This window comes from Haemaphysalis longicornis, unplaced genomic scaffold (genome assembly GCF_048455015.1).
Source record: "Haemaphysalis longicornis isolate Haplotype H1 unplaced genomic scaffold, Haemaphysalis longicornis Haplotype H1 scaffold_6, whole genome shotgun sequence".
In the NCBI taxonomy this organism is placed as follows: domain Eukaryota; kingdom Metazoa; phylum Arthropoda; class Arachnida; order Ixodida; family Ixodidae; genus Haemaphysalis; species Haemaphysalis longicornis.
The window spans coordinates 59,317,500-59,339,397 of record NW_027526407.1 but is presented as its reverse complement, the minus strand read 5'-3'; the positions used below and the strand labels follow the sequence as shown (position 1 = coordinate 59,339,397).

Here is a 21,898-nt window from a genome sequence, read left to right as displayed (position 1 = left end):
CCTTCACGTGCCTGGGAACAAAAAATAATAGTGTGCGGTACAATGGAGAGTCCGAAGAGGAAGTTAACGCCGATATAACTGCCATCGAATCAGATAATATGATGATTTTTGATACATGCTGCGGTACTTTGCATAGAGCGAGAGCTATTGCTAAAAATTCGGCCATAAAAATGGGTGTGTAATCCGGGATTCGCAGCGAATAACTCCAGTCTAAAGATTGTGAAGAAATGCCAATTCCAGCTTTCTCGCCATTTTGAGATGCATCAGTATAAATCACAGAAGAAGCAGGATACTGGGATAAATATTCATTTAAAATAGCGGCTAATAGCGAGCGTGGTAGAAGTTTTGCAGCGGAAGGGAAGGGGTTTTGAAAGTAAAACTCAGTTTCTCGCTCGATTGTGGATACCGGAATGACGTCATATAATTTAACAGAAATACAATCCAGGCATGATTGAACGAATAGCACTTGGGGAGAGATACGTTTAGGCCACGGAGATGTAAAAAATATACTCGGCTCACAAATAAATACAGGCTTGGCAGCCCCAGAGGGGGCTTCGTACATGCGGAGGTAAGTTTGCACCGTCAGCAAGAGAAAACGGACCCTAAGTTCAGGAACGTGTGCCTCTAAGTACAGAACTCGGTTTGAAACGAACCGGGGAAGGCCAAGACAAAATCGAAGAATGCGCCTCTCCAACAGGTATAACGGACGCAGTTTGTAGATAGGACAACTGCAAAACAAGACGCACCCAAACTCCATGACTGGCCGGACGTAGGCTCGGTACAACAGCAAAAGTGTGTCCCGGCGCATTCCTGCTCGCTTCCCACATAGTCTTTTCATGCGACCAAATGCTCTCTCCGCTTTTGTGACCGATGCGTTAATATGTGCATTCCAATCAAGAGCAGACGTGTATATAACACCAAGATATTTCAGCGAATCCACCTGCGGAATGACTTGATTTTTGTAAGCGAGAGAAATTGAAATTGTTCCTGCAACCGGGAAGACAAGTAAAGCACTCTTCGACACATTTAACGTTAAATAAATGCTGTCAAGCCATGTCTCCAAGACAGATAAATAGGCCTGCAAACGGTCATATAGCGAATGAATGTCGACTGCGGCCGCAAAAAAGGCTATATCATCCGCATAAACGTAGGTTGTTACATCTGGGAATATAGGAATGTCACTCATAAGGATGTTAAAAAGTAAAGGCGATAAAACCGATCCTTGAGGCACTCCTCTAGTTTGTGGAAATCTTCCTGAAGATAGCCTTCCGTGTGTACAAAAGAATTCCCGATCAGCCAAAAACTCCCTAATTCAAGCAAAAAGATATGTAGGCAAGTTTATACGCGCTAGTTTGTCAAGTAAGATACCATGCTCGACACTGTCATAAGCTTTAGCTGCATCTAAGGTCACTAGTGCCGACACCAGTTTCCCTTTTTGTGCTAAGCGGATCCTCGCCTCTAAGTCCACATGAGCGTTCCAAATAGAACATCCGCGCCTAAAGCCAATCTGAGCAGGACTTAGTACTTGCCTGTCCTGCATGAAAGAAGTCATCCGTTTAAAAAGTATCCGCTCTATTAATTTTATCATGTTGGAGGTCAGAGCAATCGGCCTTAAGTTGTCTAAATCGAAACCCTGACCTGGCTTTTTTTGGAGCAAAATTATCTTGGACACTTTCCACTTGAGTGGAATCCAACAAAACCTGAGGGATGAATTTATCCCATTCAATAGAACCGGTTGGAATTCCTCAGCCAAAAATTTAATAGCACCAACAGTCACGCCATCAAGCCCCGGCGCCGCAGAACGTGTGATGGACAAGGCTTGCGTCAGATCACAAGATGAGACTGGCATAAAATCATCCGTTTCTGGAGGACCGATAATACGGAAGTTATTACAACGAGAAGAAAAGCGAACCGCAAGACCTCTAGCAGAGCGCTCAAGAATCCGGGCCTCTTCAGCAGAAGTCAAGACCTCTGATGACTGTAACTTCTTGATAGAAACCGCCCGATTGCTTGCCATGAACTTATAGAGCGCTGCTTTATTTTTAGGATTCGAAAGAGAGTCATTGAGATTTATCATGTAATCCATTTTAGCTTTCGCAACTGTACGTTTGAACACTGCTGCCATGTACTTATAGTTTATCCAATTTACCGGACAGTGATTGTGCAGAAGAGTCCTCAGAGCCGCTTTTCTACGGCGATAATCTCGGCTTCAATCAGAGTTCCACCAGTTAAAGACCTTTTGCTGTGCGGTACAATTGACTGTGAACTCAGCTTTTTTGGCTGCTGCCTGCAAAGACTCCATCGTTCGCTGAGCATCTACAATGGACTCAGTGGTCTGCATTGATGTAAAGCAATCCCGCAGTGCCCCCTGATAAACTCGAGCGTTAATAAATTTTTGCTTTCTGACCTCAATTATAGTTAGAGGGACACCTACCGTAAACTCAATAGGGAAATGATCACTGCTTGAACCGCAGGGTAATGTACCCCAGGACGCGACTTGTACATTGCCTGAGGAGAAGGTCAAGTCCAAGGACGATCGAGATCCACCACGCAAAAATGTAACAGCCCGGGAATTATGACAGGAAAGGTCATTCTCCTGAAGCCAGTGCCATAGCTCTAGACCACGAGAGTCCGTTCTGAAGCCCCAAGAAACGTGGTGAGCATTGAAGTCACCGGCAACAACAATTGTCGATTTACTGGCTATAAACCTGTCCAGTTTCTCTACTTTACGGAAGCCTACCGGAAAATAAACATTGACGATGGAGATCGGAGGACTCCCAGGAAGAAGCAAGTCTACCGAGAGAACTTCGCCACTGGGTGACATCAGTTCCAACGACGAAAATGCTCTATGACAAAGTTTTGAAGAAACTAAGGTTAGTAACCCACCCCCTCTACTATTGCGGTCTAATCTAAAGGCCCGATAATTTTCCAAAGCAAAAAAATTGTTTTTAGAAAGCCATGACTCTTGAAGGAGGACAACATCAGGACAGTAATTTGCAACTAGACACTTGAGATCAACAAAAGAAGAATTAACGGAGCGGCAGTTCCACTGTACAACCTTCAGAGATGCTATACTGCCTCGTGTACTGTGGACGCAACAATGGCCCCCAGTATATCAGTGCCATTAGTTGAAGACGTAGGGGACGCCTTTTTGCTTGCTGGTTTTCCACGTGCAGCCTTAGCTTCATCTATAGGGGAGATACGCCTCTTCTGTTTTGTGGGGAGAATTTTATTTGTGGAAACGTCATTCACTTACATGACGTAGGAGTCGTCGATGTCTACAGCCGGGGCGGCTTTTCCAACCTCGTCATTACTAACAACCTGAACTCCCTTCGGACCGACTGTCTCATCGCTACCCCAGTCTGGAACTGATTCTGCTGTATGCCGTGAGGAGCAGCCTGCAATATCCTGGGCATCATCTGTTTCAGAGTGTGTTACAAGCTAAGGTTCAGAAGTAGAAAATGTGGCCTGGTGGTTAATGGGAACATCCGGTATTGAGCAACCTAACTTTGCCGCCAAAAGGTTTGTGACATGCGTCAGCGTGACAAGAGTCTCAGTAAGCGGAGCGACCACTTGCTGCATTACCTGCGTGTTGGACTATTCAATTACTGGAGTAATGGTCGCTGGAAACGCGGCATCAGCAGCGGAACTGCTGCCGCGTAAATTGTGAATTGAATAGTCGTAAAGTGTGAATTGCTGCCGCATAACCCTGGGTACGACTTTTCAACAGAGCCGAAGCCTCAAACCTAGAGCAGCGGTTTTTTCCCATTATCTCTAAGAGGGAACATTCATGAGACCTGGCCGGGCAGTTGGAATACGTCGCTTCGTGGGCTCCCTTACAGAGACAGCAGAGTTCGATGTCTGATCGACAGGATTGCGCATCATGACTGTCTCCACACTTTTTGCACCTAAGATTGGACTTGCATCCCCGAAATGTGTGGCCTAATCTCCAACACTTCCGGCACTGCAGTGGCCTAGGCTCCAAAGGGTCTACCCTATGCACCAGCGGCCATGCCATCAGCTCAGAGGGACATTTTAGTCCTGCAAAAGTCACGTTAACAGACGCGGTTGGGATCCGCCGTCCATTCTCCACTCTGCTACAACGGTAGACTACCGTCACACCTGCCATTTTGAACTCATCTAGTACTTCTTCGGGAGACTGGGTGGGATCAACGTCCCGAACAATGCCTCTCACACAAGCGAGGTGCGCCGGAATGAAGGCGTTCACGGGAACCGAGGCAAACGATGTGCACCGCAGCAGGTCCGCGACACAATCTAGGTCTTTAGATCGGCACAAAACGCCTGCCCTGCCGTATTGCCTAACTTCCGAGATGGCCATCTAATGTTGGCTCACTAGTTTCAACTGCTCTTGAAGGAGTTTTGAATTTTTTGCTCGAATCACCCCGTCACCGGCGGGGACAAGTACTACCGGAATGCTCTCTACGCCGTGCCGCTTGAATGCCTCTAAGGGTACGCTGCTTGCAGCCAAGCTGGCGGACCACGACGCCATGCTGGACCCCGGGGAACCTAGGGCCATAGCCCTAATATCCCCCACCGCTACAGGTTTGCAACAATTTGGCCCAACTTTAAGAACTTTAGCCCTGGCCAAAACACCCACTCACGGTACCAATGTGCAGACGTAACAGCCTCAGAAGACACAGCGAGGAGTCGAAGCAGAACGGAACAGGCTTGCGACTGTCATGTACTTCGTCTTCTCGACGGATACAGTTAGCCCAACCTTCGCTGCAAATAACTGGATAACTTCTAGAGCCTTCTGTAGCGCTGTAAACTGCATCTATACGTTTTTGTGCGTCGACCACACTGTGACATCATTCGCGTAGATTAGGAAGCGTGTGTGCTGCACAGTGTCGAGCTGCCACGCTAAGTGAATAAATACAATCTTAAAGAGTATTGGTGACAGCACAGCTCCCTGGGGGACACCACGCACTGAGTGAAACAGTCCTACTGGCTTCCCTTCTACACGGACAGCGAATGTACGGTTTTTTAAAAGACGGCCATGTAATCAACCACACGACGTGGCAGGCCCAACTCAAGCATAGCACGTATGATAGCGTCGTATGGATTATCTGTAATAACACCGTTAGGCGGGCTAGTTGGTACTCAGAATTCATGCTGAATTTTTGCGCAGCGTAAGACAAGGACAGATACAACAAGGCACATGAAGACACGAAGGGTCTTCGTGTCCCTTGTTGTATCTGTCCTTGTCTTACGCTGCGCAAAAATTCAGCATGAAGTATAGATTATCATACGCCTTCGAAATATCGGTTGCCAGTATCGTACGAGTGGCGTGGCTGTAGGAGGAAACATTCAAGATGTCTTCGGACAACATTGCCAAACCATCTTCCGCGCCAAGACCAGGACGAAGCCCGATTTGTGCTGGGTGATATTTGCGATGCTTCTCCAGCCACCAAGAAAGACGTGTCGCCAGCATTCGTTCTGCTAGTTTGCAAATGGTGAATGTCAAGGAGATTGGGCGGAGATTTTCTAATGGGTTAGGAGGTTTTCCAGGTTTAGCTAAAGGGATAACTATTGAGTGCTTCCATTCGGCCGGGATTGTTGAGGTTGTCCAGGTTTCATTAATTATAGCCAGAATAGTATTGAGGATATCTCCCTCCAGGTTTTGGTAAACCTCCTATGGTATACCATCCGGGCCTGGGGTGGTACAGGTTTTGGAACATTCAATAGCGGCGAGTAGTTCCGGAAGCATAAATGGAGTCTCCAGGCCGTCCGTGTCTGCCGCAGGAGGAGGGGGATCTTGGGGCAGCGTGTGCGGTACATCGTGTAGAGGGAAGAATTGTCGAGCTGCCCGTTCGGTAAATTCTTCTGGAGTCTCCTGAGCCGCAAGGCGGGAGCTTGCCACCGGATCGGGTGGTCGACGACCGCTTTCCATTGCTCGGAATGTGCTCCAAAGTGTGCGATTTGATGTACGGCCATTCATACCATCGCACCACCGTAGCCTTCTTTCAAGGGAAAGAACCTTTTGGTATTGTCGGACTTTGGCAGTAAGGTGGTTAACCCTGATCCTGTCCGGGAGGGAGTCCTGTTGTTGTTGTTGCTCCTTTATGTATGGCACATACCCGATCAGGGGTTCGGTCAATTAACAGAAGATAGTGCAAATGTATGGAATTCCTGTCTTCTTCTTCTTCTTCTTCTTCGTCTTCTTCCTCCTCTTCTTCTTCGGCGTAATGTCACATAGCCACTGAGGGGGATTCGCCATGGCTTGAGTTTTTGTCTCATTAGTTCAAATATGTCCCGGAACTATTCCCAAATCTTGCATTATTCAGGCACATTTATCCCGACCTTTACAATGATCAATGCAAGTGGTGCACCCAGGGATCCACACTACCTCACATGATTTGGGCTTGTGATGTTCAGCCACGAACTCTATGAGTAGGCTTACAATTTACCAGTGTGGAACTGTGGGAGACGTGTTTGCTTATCTCAAGCCCCTAAATACAAGTCAAGGTCGTCCAACTGGCCGAAAATGCAGGTCGCGCCCATCGGCGGTAAGCCGCCATCTGAGGAGGAGGAATTCAGGAAGACTCCCACTTTCTCTTCCTCCTTCCACCCACTTTTGGGTGAAATAAAGTTATCATCATCTCCCATGGTTTTTATTCTTTAAGGTAATGGTGCCACCCATTGATGAAGATTGGCCAAAGGTAGAGATTGGTCTAAATTGTTTAAAATACCTGCTTTAGATTTCGAAAACAATGATCTATAAGAAGAGAAACGCACATACGCTTCGTAGAGTCGGGAGAAGAAAATGATTGTACAGCTCAGTCCATGACACTTCCAGCGGCGATAATAAATAATGAGTGAGAATAAATTTCTTTCCTTGCTTTGCCTGGCGTGGTAACGAGGAATGAGAGAACTGTGGAGATTTTAGTTTAAGTGCAAGCCATTCGAATGGATGGTTAGAGGAATTTTTCCAGCTAAGAACGGGGATGCTACCCCGAGTGACGCCGGAACCCCGGCCGAAAGCACAGCCGATGGATGTAACGAGCGACATCCCGGAATCCACAGTGGCGGCCATAAATAAGAGAACGATGGAAAAGTGGGGCACCCAGGAGATTAGTAGCATCGAAGCCGGCATGGAAGAAAGACTGAGCAGAATCGAGGCGTGCATGGACGACAGGTTGAACCAGTTGGAAGCGAAAATGGAACAGATGTTCGAGACGATAAAGGTGGCCATCGCATAGAACAGCAGGCTGGACCACGAGCGGTTTGGGAAAATAGAGAGGGCGGTCCAACAGCTATAGGGCCACATGCAAGGAGTTATCCAATATCAACAATTGCGCAGCGCACCGCAGGGAGGCATCGTTAGAACGGAACAAGCATGGACTTAGAACCAACAGTGATCATCTGGCAGTGGAACTACCGCGGCCTGGAAAGGAAGTGGGCGGTACTACTGCAGCACGTCGACAACAGCAAGAAGAAACCGGACGTGATCTTGCTACAGGAAACACTGGCGACGCATCGGCCACGCCTCGGCTACAGAGCGATCTGGTCCGCCGAGGGAGACAGCAGGGGACTGTGCATCATAACCGAAAAGGAGCAGGCAATGCTATAAATTCCACTAAAAATGTCGCAGTCGACCACGTACTGGCCGAGATGGTAAATAGCAAGAAGAGGAAGGAGAGTGTCTACATCCTCAACGCCTACAGCAACCCGAGCAAGCGCAAACAACACTTCAGGGCACTCCTGCACAGGGACTCGCACGCAAACGGCTCCATGCTGCTCGCCTGTGGTGACTTCAACGCCGCAGACCATTCGTGGGGGTACGCCAAGAGCAACGCTAAAGCAGGAACCTCGCGCAAGACGCTATCTACAGCAGATACGTCCTCGTCACGGACCCCTACAACCCGACGAGAACGGGAAACTCGGTATTCAGGGATACTACTCCCGACGTTACTTTCGTCAAGAACGCTGCAGCGGAAGACGTTGTGTGGAGGAACACCAGCACGGACTTGCACAGCGACCACATAATCGTGAAAACTACGATTCGAATGAATGGGGTTGAAGCGACGCAGCCGCGAAAAGACATGGGGATCGACTGGGAAGCTTTGAGGTAGCAAAGAAATGAAACCGCGGAAGGAGATCAACGGGTAGAAGACATCGGGACCTGGGTGGAAAGATTCACAGAGACAGATCGAAACGGACAACCAGATAGACGTTATCGACAGCAGACTGGCCCACCTTATCGAAGCCAAGAAGTCCATACAGGAGAGGGGGACGAATCAAAGGCTGAATAGGAGGCTGCGAAAGAAGGTCGCTGAACGGAACCGCAAGACAGAGGAGCCCTGCCGCAGGCTCAGCAGCCAAAAGCGGGGCGAGATATGCAATGCGGCAGACGGGAAACTGCAGAACGGCAAGTCCTGGAACCTGTTCCAGCACCTTCTGGGCGACAACAAGACCAAGTCTCAGCAGAGGGACAGGCTAGCGAAGATTATGCGTGCAGAATCAAGGAGAAGGGAATGGTGGCGGTGGAAAAGAAGCTGCTGGAGAACTACATCCCCACCACGCAGAAGGTCACTCCCGGAGACTATATCGGAAGATCCAACAAGAAGCTAGATAGAGACATTAACGTAGAAGAAGTGCGGACAGCCTTTCATGTAGTCTAGGCACGATGGCAGGACTACCTAGAGGACAACCACCTATATCCCGAGACTATGATCGGGTTCCTAAAACACCTGTGTACACACGCCATGATCCAGCTGAAGCACCTAATCGTTGACAGCGACACCCGGGACACGAGTGCCATCATGGGTATCGATCTATAGGGAGCATTCGACAGCATCAACCACTCTGCGATTCTAAGTCAAGTATTGAAGCTGAGCATGGGAGAGAGAACCCATATGTACATCAGAAGCTTCCTCGCAGGTCGCACGGCGGAGATCACCGCGGGTGCCATTGCAACGAAAGCCAAAGAGGTCGGGAGCCGAGGAATCCCGCATAGGTCGGTGATCTCCCCGCTCCTATTCAACGTAGTCATGATCGAAGTCGCCAACAGACTCACAAAGGTTGGGAACGTCAGTCACACTATATATGCGACGAAATCGCGCTGTGGGTCCAGCGCGGCAGCGATGCTCCAGCGGAAGACGCCCTGCAGCGAGCGGTTAGAGTGGTCGAGGAAAGCCTGAACTGGCCTGAAATGCTTACCGAGCAAGTCAGAGCTGCTGTTGTAGTGACCCAAGGAAGACGATAAGATATTACGATATAAGAGAAGGGAACGATAAGATATTACGGCCTACACCAAAGATGGCTCGGCGATCCCCAGGGTATCGTACATCGGCGTCCTGGGCATGGTCCTCAACGAACGCGGAAACAACGGAAGTACGGTGGTGCGGGTCATCGGCAAGGCGGCCACTGCCATCACAGTGGTCAAGAGACTGTCGAACAAAAAGAGGGAGCTACACGAGGAGAACCTCACGAGACTCCTGCACTCCTTCGTAATGATCCACATCACGTACGTGGCCGCGTTCCACAGGTGGAAGAATGGCGAGAAAAATAAGCTGGAGGCGACCATCTCAAAGGCATACAAGATGCCGCCAACCGGGTACCCGACTCTACAAGCACCGGGAGACTGCTCAGCCTGGGCATCCACAACACCCCAGCAGCAGTTATCGAAGCTCAGAGAACGGCGCTGCTGGAGAAACTGGAAACAACTAAGACGCGAAGGAGAATCCTGACAAGGCTGGGGCTTCAATACCAGGAGCAGCAGGGAATCAAGACGCCGATCCCGGACGAGCTCTGGGCATGATCCGGGGGGACGCGATCCTCTGTAACATGCACCCCGAGATCAACGACGGCAGACGAAAAGCGAGTGCCAAGTCACTGGCGGAACTACACCCCGGAGACGCGGGAGCCCGCTTCGTAGACGCATTTTCGCAGTAACCGTGGTCGACGCCAAAGGCAACGTCATGGCGGCGGCGAGTATGAAGAGCGATAAACCAGAAGCTGAGCAAGTGGCCATTGCAGTAGCCCTTAAAGACCTGGAGTGCAGCCCCGTGCTCAGCGACTCAGGGCAAGCATACAGAAACTTCGCACGAGGAAGGGTCTCACGCGTTTCGGAGAAAATCCTGAGAGGAGCGCCGCCAAGAAAATAAAGTGATTCCCGGCGCACGCAGGGAAGGTGTTGGACTGTCATGTGGTAAGAGCCCATACCCTAAGGAGGATTGGCCCCAGAAGATGATGTTGTCAGAAAAGATGAAGACGAAGAAAAAATCAGCATACGGGATGGTGAGAAGGATGTTGAAGTGACCAATGGAGAAGAAACACAGGGTAATCGAAGAGGAGGAGGAGGTAGCTTGTTCAGCGAATGGGAACTGCACACGATTAATGCGAGGTGAAGAGGAAGAGAACAAGGTTGGAGTGGACAGAGTGGAACGGGTTCTTTGGAGGAACGGTGGGAAGTTCGGGCCGTGCCTGCACAACGCACCAGCGGCATCGCACCGTTTGGCAGCGGGCTGCCCGGAACCACCGATTACCAGCAGCTGCGCTCTGCTGGCCCCCTGCTGAGCCGCGCTGCTCAGCGAAGCCGAGTCATCACACCGCGGTCCGCCGGACCACGACGCACCAGAACGGGCCATCGCGACGTTCGGCGACGTTCGGCGACGCGGAAGCCAACCGACCCACTGGGCCACGTCATCGGCATCGCACCGTGGTACCGGCGGTAGGATGTTTGGATTTGGAATAGACAGTTAATGGGTTATAGTGACTATCTGACTAGATTTTTGGGATAGCATGAGGTTCTGCTTGTTTTTTGTGTATTATATGACATGCTTGTGAGTTTGTTATGATCGCGTTCGGTTGAGTGTTTTTGTGCTGTAAATATATTGTGTTGCCATTGAATGAATCAACTTGAGCCTCATTTCTCGGCCGCGTGAGACGCGTGACAAAACATTTGGCGAGCCCGCCAGGATCTATCCTTGGCCCAACCACACGTCTCACCTGGCAGAGAGATGGATCTCGAGAAGATTTTAACCTTGGCTAGTTCGTCAGGTTTAAACAAGGAGCAGTTTTTTGCATTGTTAAATGAAGAGCGGCGCAAAGAGCGCGAGAGGTGGTCTGCCGAGTTAGAAGAGTTGGACCGAGAAAAGGCAGAGCTAACGCGGCGCCTCGAGGAAAGGGAACGCATAAAGAACCGTGAACGCGCCGCACGTGAACCTGAGGGCACGCGGGTCGCCGACATCTATGAGGCACGTGAGAAAGGAAGGACGCAGATAGCTGACAGCGAAGAAGCACGCGCTTTTGAGAGAACGCGGTTTGCACAGCGCGGTGATGGCAATGAAAAAATAGAAGCAAAAGGGTTCTCGCAAACGACCCCAGTGAAGGAAGGCGCATTCGAAGCTCAAGGAGGTGAACGGGCCGAGTATGGCAGAACCGAAGGCCAGGCGCTCGGAGATTGCAGTCGGAACACTCCAGGCGAGGACAGCGTGCTGCCCCCTAGTACTTCTGATGACTCAGTCGATTTGAAGGACTCTGAAAGAGTTATAAGTGAGACGGAGGTACCTGCCGCTCCGTGCACTGGCAGTAATAACAACCGGACAGAAAGCTGTATTGCTGGTCGGGTAGAAATGCCTATGACTATTGAGGGTACACTACTCCCAAAAAAGACAAGTGCAAATTCTTTGGACGGCTCAGCGGACACCTCAGCGTCTAAGATGGTAAACGGGGTCAACAGTGCACACCCAGGTGAAGGGATTCCGGAGCAACTTGGGCCGCTCCCTCAGACTGAGCACCTTGTTGTTGACAAAGAGTCCCGGCTCGAGAAATTTAGGCTAGGCGCAGGACCGGGGTTAGTCCCAAGCGAAAGGCAATGTCCAGCGCACCATAAGGTTGCTGAGACCCAAGAACGCGAGAAAAAGTGCCCGTCTTTTCCTAAGCGTGCGAAGCAGAGAAGGAAAAAGAGTCTGGGGATTAGGAAGGTTCGAGTGCATGAGCGGAGCTGTGCGAAAAGTGATGCGGTGGCTGAGAAGTTGGTGGAGTTAGCGCACGCTACCAAGATGAAGCGCAGACAACCAGCTAAGGCCCGTAAGACGAACGGCTGGCTTCGTAGTCAGTACCCCAGACAAGGTGGGGTCGGCCAAAAGATGTCCAGTGAGTCCTCCGGGAGTAGGCAAAATATCAACGTCAGAGGAGAGCAAAAGCGCAGACGCGCAAAGAAGACAAAAACGAAGAGATCGTGCGAGTCATGCACAATCGAGAGAAAGCTGAAAGTAGAGGACTTCAGACAGGTCACGGGTCCTAGGGCAGTGAGTCAAGTGAACATTGATGGTGGTTCAAACAGAGGTGATAGTGTAGTGAAAGGTGCTGAATGGATGAAGCGCAAGAAGGTAAAGATGAAGGCAAAGGTCAACTAACCTGATGGAATACACGGAGATGACCTGGACAGAAAGAGGACTCATAAAGATGACGAATAGGTTGGGTAATAAAATAAAGCATAAATGTTGTGGTATGGTGCAGACGACAAGGTGTTGTAGGAGTATGAAGTGTACACGGAGGTAGTTGAGTAGTGTAGATTGATTAAGTGTGTTTGCAAGCTTGAGACTTATTGATGTGTTTGACTTTGGTGATATTAGACCAGATTGTATGAGTAGATTAGTGTACGAGGATGAAGAAGAGTTGTATTTTAGTGTTAGGTGTTGTGAGTGAGTGTAGAATTTGAAGTTAGTTTTGGTAAAGAGTCAACTTGGGGTGTGATGAATCTTAGTAGTTTAGTAGGACTGATGTAGTAGCTTAATAGGACTGATGGTGTTGTGACATGCGGACTGCGGACTTTGTTTCCACGAACAGGCGTGGTGTGTAGCAGTTTTTTTTTTCAGAAAAAAAAACTCTTCAATTTCGGGGGGTAATGTCATGTGGTAAGAGCCCATACCCTAAGGAGGATTGGCCCCAGAAGATGATGTTGTCAGAAAAGATGAAGACGAAGAAAAAATCAGCATACGGGATGGTGAGAAGGATGTTGAAGTGACCAATGGAGAAGAAACACAGGGTAATCGAAGAGGAGGAGGAGGTAGCTTGTTCAGCGAATGGGAACTGCACACGATTAATGCGAGGTGAAGAGGAAGAGAACAAGGTTGGAGTGGACAGAGTGGAACGGGTTCTTTGGAGGAACGGTGGGAAGTTCGGGCCGTGCCTGCACAACGCACCAGCGGCATCGCACCGTTTGGCAGCGGGCTGCCCGGAACCACCGATTACCAGCAGCTGCGCTCTGCTGGCCTCCTGCTGACCGGCGGCATCGCACCGCCGGCGACCCGTCGAGCAGTGCCCCACGACGCACCAGCGGCCCCGCACCGTCTGGCAGCGGGCAGCTCAAGACCACCGATTACCAGCAGCTTCGCTCTGCTGGCCCCCTGCTGAGCCGCGCTGCTCAGCGAAGCCGAGTCATCACACCGCGGTCCGCCGGACCACGACGCACCAGAACGGGCCATCGCGACGTTCGGCGACGTTCGGCGACGCGGAAGCCAACCGACCCACTGGGCCACGTCATCGGCATCGCACCGTGGTACCGGCGGTAGGATGTTTGGATTTGGAATAGACAGTTAATGGGTTATAGTGACTATCTGACTAGATTTTTGGGATAGCATGAGGTTCTGCTTGTTTTTTGTGTATTATATGACATGCTTGTGAGTTTGTTATGATCGCGTTCGGTTGAGTGTTTTTGTGCTGTAAATATATTGTGTTGCCATTGAATGAATCAACTTGAGCCTCATTTCTCGGCCGCGTGAGACGCGTGACATGGACGTCAGTTCAAACCACAACGAAGCCACACCCGCCCGGGCGCGCGAACTAACAGGCCGCGCCGGGCCAAGCGAGGAACGCCCATGGCACAGCACGAGAGACAGAATGATGAGCTACAAAGAAATCACCCAGGCATATCGTCTCGCCAGACGTATGCTCCCGCCGCCCTGCAAAGGGCTGAGCAGAGAGCAGGCAGTTATGTACAGGCAGCTCTGCAGACGGGAATGGTCATAAGCCTGTCCCTAATTCACAAGATTTATCCGTGGAGGGTGTGTCGTGCAGATGACACGTGAAGGGTGGGTCGCAAAACCACCACGACCCTCGAGAACATTGTCTGGGACTGTCTCCACTTCCCGGAAGAATCCGCGACAGGAAGACTGCCATCCACCTTTGAGGAGGCGAAGTGATACGAAGACCAAGATCTCCAAATCCATGCCCTCCAGCGGGTCATCCCAGCGCTGACCAGGCAGGTGCCCGAGCGACCCGATGATAGGAAGCAATGCTCGGGCATCGCTCAGGCCAAGTCCGAAGTCTCACTTACTGTAAGGCCGGAAACGCCGGCCCATTACAAGTTTTTTTCAAATCGAATCCACTGACTCTGAGAAACAGCGACAATAAAACAATTTTTGGGCAGAGGCGTTGGGTTTATTAAAAAAGATGCATTCGTCTATTAACCCCAAACCAGGCATGCTCAATTCACAGCACAATTTTGAAAGGCAACACATCAGGTATTTTCAGTTAAAAACAGTGCGGGCACCAGTTACGCAGTGATGCGTTGCCTCAAATATATCTAATGTTGTCTTTTTGATGAACGATGTTGACAAATATGAATAATCATTGTACCTGATTTAGTGGTATTTAAATGTTTTACCTGTATAAACTTGTCGTTTCGGAGTTTTCTTTATTAGGCCATGTGGCATAATCAACTGAGACATAATTATGCAGAAAGACAGGCAGACAAAATTTCCGGGTTTAATATCCAAAGAAAGAACTTCGTTTCTGACATCCTAAATGCCGTAACGCGAATTTAATGGGCGGGCTCCATTGACTGAGGTCGTTATGGTGTACCGTTCCGATAGTGCGTCTGCGGTGGGTTATTCCTGTGTGTTTAGTTCGCAGAACGTAGTCCTGCATTCTCTATACAGTGTGTCCCTCGCTGACTTGCATAAAGCACTAGTTCACGATGACGCACCCGCTTTAACACTTGCCCTTAACCCCTAACAGTTGGCTTGCTCTTGCACTGTTTGCTCCTGGAGCGAACGCACAATGGGAAGAACAGCCACGAATAGCCTACTGACTTAAAAGCAAGAATTGTCGTCGCCTCTGAAAAAATTGGAGATTAATCAGTAGTTAAGACAATATCAATGGTGCCTGATTCATCTTCCACTCACCCACATCGCGATGCAATTTAGGTATCCGTAATAACCGAACGCTGAATGCTCACGCCAAGAAAAGCCGGTGCGATTCTCCTAATCAAAGTTCATTACCCCAGATACAAACCCAGGAAGCACCTGGTAGGGTCCCTCTGACCTTGAAGCTCAGCCAAGGTCAAGGAAGTTACTCGTGCGGTTTCTCGAGGCTGACGAAAGTGCCACGGAGCATGGTTCAGGCAACTAACGAAGAATTGGCGGCGCCGACAGCTTCTGCAGCGAAAGCGCCTAATCACGCTCCTGTTCTAACGGGAGTATGTGGAGAAGAGGGTAGGGAAACAGTTAATGCGTGCTCAACCAAGGTCACGGCTGTGCTCTTCGTACGCATCCGCAGTGCTAGCGCGTAATTCATAGTGTATTCCGAGGGTTCATGGAGGAAACAGGAATGACGCGAGCAATCACAAAATGGTACAATGCGGCACTGGCTGCATCAAAGTTTACTACACGTTCCCGCAAACAGCCGCGACTGCACGGTGCAGCGTCTCTGTTTTGTCTTGCCTTGCCATTGTGTGTGAATTCACTTCGGGATGTCTCCCGAAAAGCGAACTTTCGCTGGACCAAAACTCGGTTTAACAGCGTTCAGCCATGACAAAATTTATGGCCACGCTTGCATGCCGGTGTCGCGTCCAAAACGCAAAATTCCTTCGCAGGGATTTCAGCCTTGAATGCACTAAAATATGAAATTTCGTTGTACCTTTCGCCGAAGTTCTGTGGCACGTCTATATTGTGTGCTGAAGAAGTCTGCTGTTAATCCACCTGCACAAGGTGCAATGGCTGTAAATTTTAGCCTGAGCTGCAGAATGCACGAATAAGCATGATAGGACAATGATGCGTTCTAAACGTCTCATAATAAGTGTGATATCAAGTCATAGCAGGAAACTATGCACTGGAAGAGTACGCTGCTCACGGACAGCTGGTACAAGGATGAAAGAAATTCTAATAAATCTTCAAGAAACTCCAATTATCTCTGAAGTAACGTCGGTTGAAACCGCTCTATAAGATTTACGTATGTGGAGGATGCTTAGAACAGACAGCCAACAAAAGCTTTCGTGCCTATCGGTTCGACTTTAACCAATGGCAGTTGTAGCAAATTTCATTTTTGTGTTGCAGATGATCGACCAGATGTTCGAGAGCTTTTCCAAACAAAATGAGGGTGAACGGATCAAGGCAGAGGAAAAGAAGATCATGGACGACGCCCGCAGGAGGGCAAGGGAGGAAGTTGAGAACGCACGAGCTAGGGCAACGAGGATCCAGATAGCCAATACAGTTTCGCAAGCTGCATTCATGGTCCCTGGAGTAGGAGGGCTGCCGCCAGCAGCAGCCAACGCCGCCCGAATTATAGCCGCTGGAGGCCAGGCTTACGCGATAGGCGAACACATCTACGGACTCTGGGTGGGTGCTGGCGCCCGCATGTCCCAGTCTTTAATAGTTCCTTGGTGTGCCTCTGAGATACTTGAAATGTTTATACGGCTGCTGTTCCCCGAATGCGTTCTTGTACTTTTAGCAGAACACTCAGTTCCCGGCGTACCGCGCAATACTGCTAGAGCTTAACTGGCAGAACCCAACGGTAAACTTAAGTAGAAGCAGTCAATGCCTTCGGCAGCTGAAGACACATATTGCGAAACAAGTTCATGCAGAACGTTGATTGCGCACGGGGACTAGGTCCCGGCCATTAACCTTAATCAGCAACGAATTGATCTGTTTGATATTTAAAAAATGACGAAGTGAGCCAATTTCGGCTACGGGTAAACCTCTGAAGTGCAGAGCACTTTAACGCCACGCCTTATCGTCGTAGCTCGCTCGCTAGAACCAAGTAGATCCACATGCACGGCGTTCAGTTGTAGCGGCTGTCGCTGCGGCGTACCCGGAGGCTTCGAAAGCCAATCCGTTTATATAGCCATAATTGTGCGAAACTCGTGAGCCGCTGGCGCCTGTCATAGATGTCCCCGTGGTTTAGAGCAAAGAAAGATGTAGGTACATTTGAGGCAAAATGTACGTAATTACCTGACAGTTAGGAACCCTCGTTAAGTTGGTTTTTACGATAGTAATCGAAAAAAGCGGCCGCGCAAGAAAAAATGGCGCTTTCGAAATGACGCAAAATAACTCCATAATACGCTGTTAAAGCAAGCACAAAAAGAACAGAACTCCCGCTGGCGCAGATTAAGGCAGGGGGCGCGCGAGCACTGAGAAGGCGGGAAATTTGATTTGCATGGTGTGGTAGCTGTGAGCGGAAAACGGCGCTACAGTCCATTATGGCAAATCGCTGCTCTGCACTTCCGACAGCCTTGACATTGAGTGGAACGAGTTTAATTTTTTTCGGCCATACGCTACCATTTTGGTTTTGAAGCATTAGTCCTTATTTGCAGAGCTTTATAGACCACATATTACATGCTGCTAAAACTAAATGCACGCAAGGTTCTTTTTTGCTGCTGTGTACATGTGTTGTAAGTTTGAAGAGGTAATCTGCACCTCGTAAACATCCGTCATTGTCCGCATTGTGTGTTCAAGCTGACAAAGGCTGTCTCGTTCACCGTAAAATTTGTGGTTGAGTCATTTCTCTAACAAGCCAAAATGAAACATTGTTTGAGTGGCTAGGAAAACGCATGAAGGGAACACCTCAAATATTACGTATTTTTTATCTCTGTCATATCATCTCCGTAAAGATTTCATACACATTCTTTATAACGCTCAACAGTTAGAGTCACAATCTTGCACAAACTTGTTCAGGTTTAGGTGAGTTTTTAGCGTTTGTGTGACCACAATAACAAAAAAAGCTTTCTGAACATGCTTCGGTATAGTGGAAAAGCAAGGTTACGCTTAAATACTCTATTGTACTTCCGAAAGCCACCCTGCTCGTCTTCTTGTTACTGTGTAATTTTTTCTTCCGTTTCCTTTGAGCGTTGTTCTTTCAGCGTTATTATCTGTTTCACCCGTCCATTTGTGTGGGCTTCAAAGCGGTCTCACTGCTCAGCTATTTCATGTTACTGTATAGTTTTCAAAATTTCAGCTAATTTATATCAAGAAACTAAAAGAAAGCTTCTTTTCTGCTAGTGTATGGGAAATGAACTTGCACAATATTTTCGATTTGAAAGCGCAGGCCCTAACAGTAACTAATTGAACTTATTACAACGAAAATCCATGCCGAACTTCCCATCAGCACTCTAAGAAAAAAGGGTGTGGTAGTTTCTCCCTTAAGGGTGGAACAGGAATGTATCATATATTTCTCCCTAAGAGGTAGAAAGATTCTCCCTTTAAGAGGGAGGAGCGCGTTTCTACCCCTAGGAGTGGAGGAAGATTTCCTCCTTTCGTGAGCTAATGGAGGAGTGTTCCTCCCCTGGCAGCGTCACCCAAGCAAGGCTTGTCATGCGAGATAGGCCTAGCGAGCTCATCGGTTTGAGGATCGAGGAAGTGCAAATACGTAGGTTACCGTGGTTGTGTGCGCTTAAAATGCGCTAAAATAACAAAGAAATTACCTACCGAGCACCAGAACTGCGGTTAGCAAGCGATGTCGCTAACCGTATATGCGCGACTTCTTGCATTCGTCTCGCTGCGCGCCCCGCCTACGCGTTCAGAGCGAACGCGCCGCGGTAAACAAAGTAGAAGTCATACCGATTGCTTCCAAAATGCCGCCTTTATTTCCGAAAGGCTCGTAACCCCGCTGTTCACCGCACTCGAGATCACAAGCACCCAGTGCCGCCGTTTGAGAACAACCAGTTGTTAGTCGTCTTACCTTGCTACAACCAATGCATCAAAACGCGGATCGTCTGCAATCTCAGCGCAAATGCAATGCCACAGAACAGGGAGGATTTTAGAGAAGCAAAGGTCTAGCTTTGCCTGTAGGGCTAGAAAAAGCGTAGTGGCAGCGTCGTGAACTACCGAGTACGCCCGCTTGATGGCGCCGTAAATACGGCTTTGTAAACATGGCGGGTGCTTTTTGCACAGGCCGCTTGAGCTCCTTAATAACATGGCTGCCCTCGCACGGCGGCCGCGGGCTCGCTGCTATACGGCCGGACTCGACTCTCCTCCCGCGAGCGAAAGGAGCGTCCAGTTCGGCCGTGGCTGCTCCTGCTGGTTCCTGGCTGGCACGCTGGCCGCGTGTTTACTTGCGCCGCGCTAGTGAAGTGATGTTACGCCAGGTGACCAGATGGCCTCGACTGGCACAGACCACAGTGAGCAGCAAGTGAGAACAAATCGTTTATTGACATCCGCAAGTTTACAGAGGCCAGGACATCATTTCATTTCGATCGCTGCAATTGTACGTCGCTTTCGTGACAACATTTGTTTTTGCCATAACAACTCGTTCACTTGCGCTAAGATTTCGAACGAAGGGCACAAATGAGGTATTGACGGCGACAACGGTTTCCTTTGCACCGTCTTTCTAGCGGAGTGCATAACACTCACCTTCTGTTGAAAGAATCAAATATTCTGGCCTCGACAGCTGTCTTCCGATGCGGAATTTCCCACAATTGTCACTCCACAAGCACTCAATTCCCGTGTTTTGCCAGTCCTCTCAACAACTGATGGACGCAAAAGCACATAACAGCAATAACAGTCACGAAACCAGTGCTCCGCGCACATAGAAACGGTGGGCCGTTGCAGTGGTTTCAATTTGAATTGGCGGCTTTGTGGTTGCGAATTCAGAAACAAGGTGGTGCACCAGTCGGCTGTTCGTAAAAAGTTGCGTACATTTTTGCTCAACGGATGTTTGATGCGGAACTTGTTGATAATATTTTTAAATAACACATCGTAAGTGAACTGTGTGGGCTCTTCGAGTCACGGAATGAATGTTTTGTATTCTATACCAAAAGTAACCTTTTGCTTGCGCCGTCTGGTGGGCTTGATGGTTGAAAACTACGCTGTAGGTTGGTCACGTGGGGCGTCGATTTTTACGCCGCCTATGGGAAACCAGGGAACGTCCAAGCTTGAGAGGCCTGGCAATGTAGGCAACACGAAAAAAATTCCCTCGCACTTCCCCGAAGGGGAGAGTGTGTAAGTGCGAATGCACGGTTGTTGATTGCGCGATTACGGTGGATATCGTGATCTTAATGAGTAGTCGAGAGATTACACACACGCACACAACTACAAAGAAAGAATTTCACTCGTTATTGCTGGTACCGTTGCCCGGTCCGCCATCATCGTTATCGAGATGCAGGACAAGCGACCGCTCTCGACGACGGCGCGCGCTCGACTAATACCCTCCCGCGCCACGCGGCCGCTACACGAGCGCCCTCACGCGTCGGAAAGCGGAGCGCCCGCTACGCGAGCGAGAGCTCTCCCACCCTAAGTGGAGAGGAGGCGCCCAACACCCGCAGTCACTGAGCGGAGAGAGGAGGAGGAGAGTAGCGCCCGCCGTTACGGCGAGGGCTACACGAGCGCCCTCACGCGTCGGAATGCGGAGCGCCCTCTACGCGAGCGAGAGCTCTCCCGCCCGAAGTGGAGAGGAGGCGCCCAACACCCGCAGTCACTGAGCGGAGAGAGGAGGAGAGTAGCGCGCGCCCATCTCCCCCCGTTGCTAGGGAAGACGAGGAGCGCGCGCACCCGCAGCTGTTGCTATGCGGACGACGGCGGCGGACGATTCAGGCTCGCTTAAGAAGTGCATTCGCACCTAAAACGTATCCGTCGCTGTCGCAACCATCGCAACCGTCCGAGTGACGAGATGACAATGCTCGCCCCCTGGCGTGCTCGAAGTAAAGCAACCGTGAACGTTTTAAAATGACCGATGCATGACGCAAAAAAAAGTAGGGGTGGGGAGGGGGGCGCAGCTACTAAGCATCACCATCAGTGGGCACTTACATCAAGGTGTTTCCTTGGTTTCCTTTATGGATAACGTATATTATTATAGCCAACATCACAGAGGCCGCATGTGGGCGGGCACATATTGGGAAGAAACATAGCACAACACAGCGACATACACTTCGTTAATGGCACTGCCAACGCACAATACACGCAACACACAACATCGCAAGCATAATACACCACAACATATAGTACACTTTAGACATGATCACAAGCCACAACTAAACATTGAAACGGCGAACCCTGATCGCCGAGAATGCAGGTAGGAACAGTGAGGTCGTTGCTTGTTTCGATACCCCACGGCAGTGCGTAAGCCTTAGGTGGGTTTTGTTATTTCATCAAATAAAACTCGTGCAATTGCAAACTTTTATTAAATTGAGGTTTTGTAAGAAGTAAAATAGCTCAAAGAAGAAAAAACGTTTCACGAAACAGTGCGGCAGGTATGTTTGGGTAATGATACTTATTGCCTCGCCTTCGCTATTTTACCGTAGAGCGCACCGCTGGTCTGGCAACCATTCAGCCAAGATTAGAGTGTACTACCAAGATGTTGCTGAATGGGGGCCTCTTGTTGTTGGTAACTGATGCTTCAATATGCTGCGGTCCGTGCTCGTTGACGAAAAAAGGGGCAGTTTGCTATCATCGCTGACCTTTTTTACCCTTGGGCGTCAGTATAAAACGTCCACAAATGCAGTGGGTAACGTTGAACACAGCGCAGGTGAGTCGCACGCAGCAAGCATGCAGCGGTGCCCACAGAATGTGCTTCAGACACACGGCTGGCGAGCCGTGCGTTAGCGTGGCGGGCACATGGTAATAATAAAAAGAAAGACAGCGAGAAAACAAGCAAGCAGCACATCACAGGGGAGGTGTTGGTCATAGTCGTCGTATACGCCCGATCGGCGAAAGCCGCA

At 49.6% G+C, this 21,898-nt stretch overlaps 1 protein-coding gene across 1 annotated transcript in view; it reads left to right on the top strand.

Annotated features, from left to right (window-relative positions):
* LOC144142765 (atlastin-2-like) overlaps positions 1–21,898 on the top strand; it is a 64,693-nt gene that overhangs the window by 41,332 nt on the left and 1,463 nt on the right. The window contains exon 9 of the mRNA XM_077674470.1: positions 16,305–16,586. Coding sequence (XP_077530596.1) covers positions 16,305–16,586 — 282 coding nt within the window. The remainder of the gene's footprint in view (positions 1–16,304; positions 16,587–21,898) is intronic.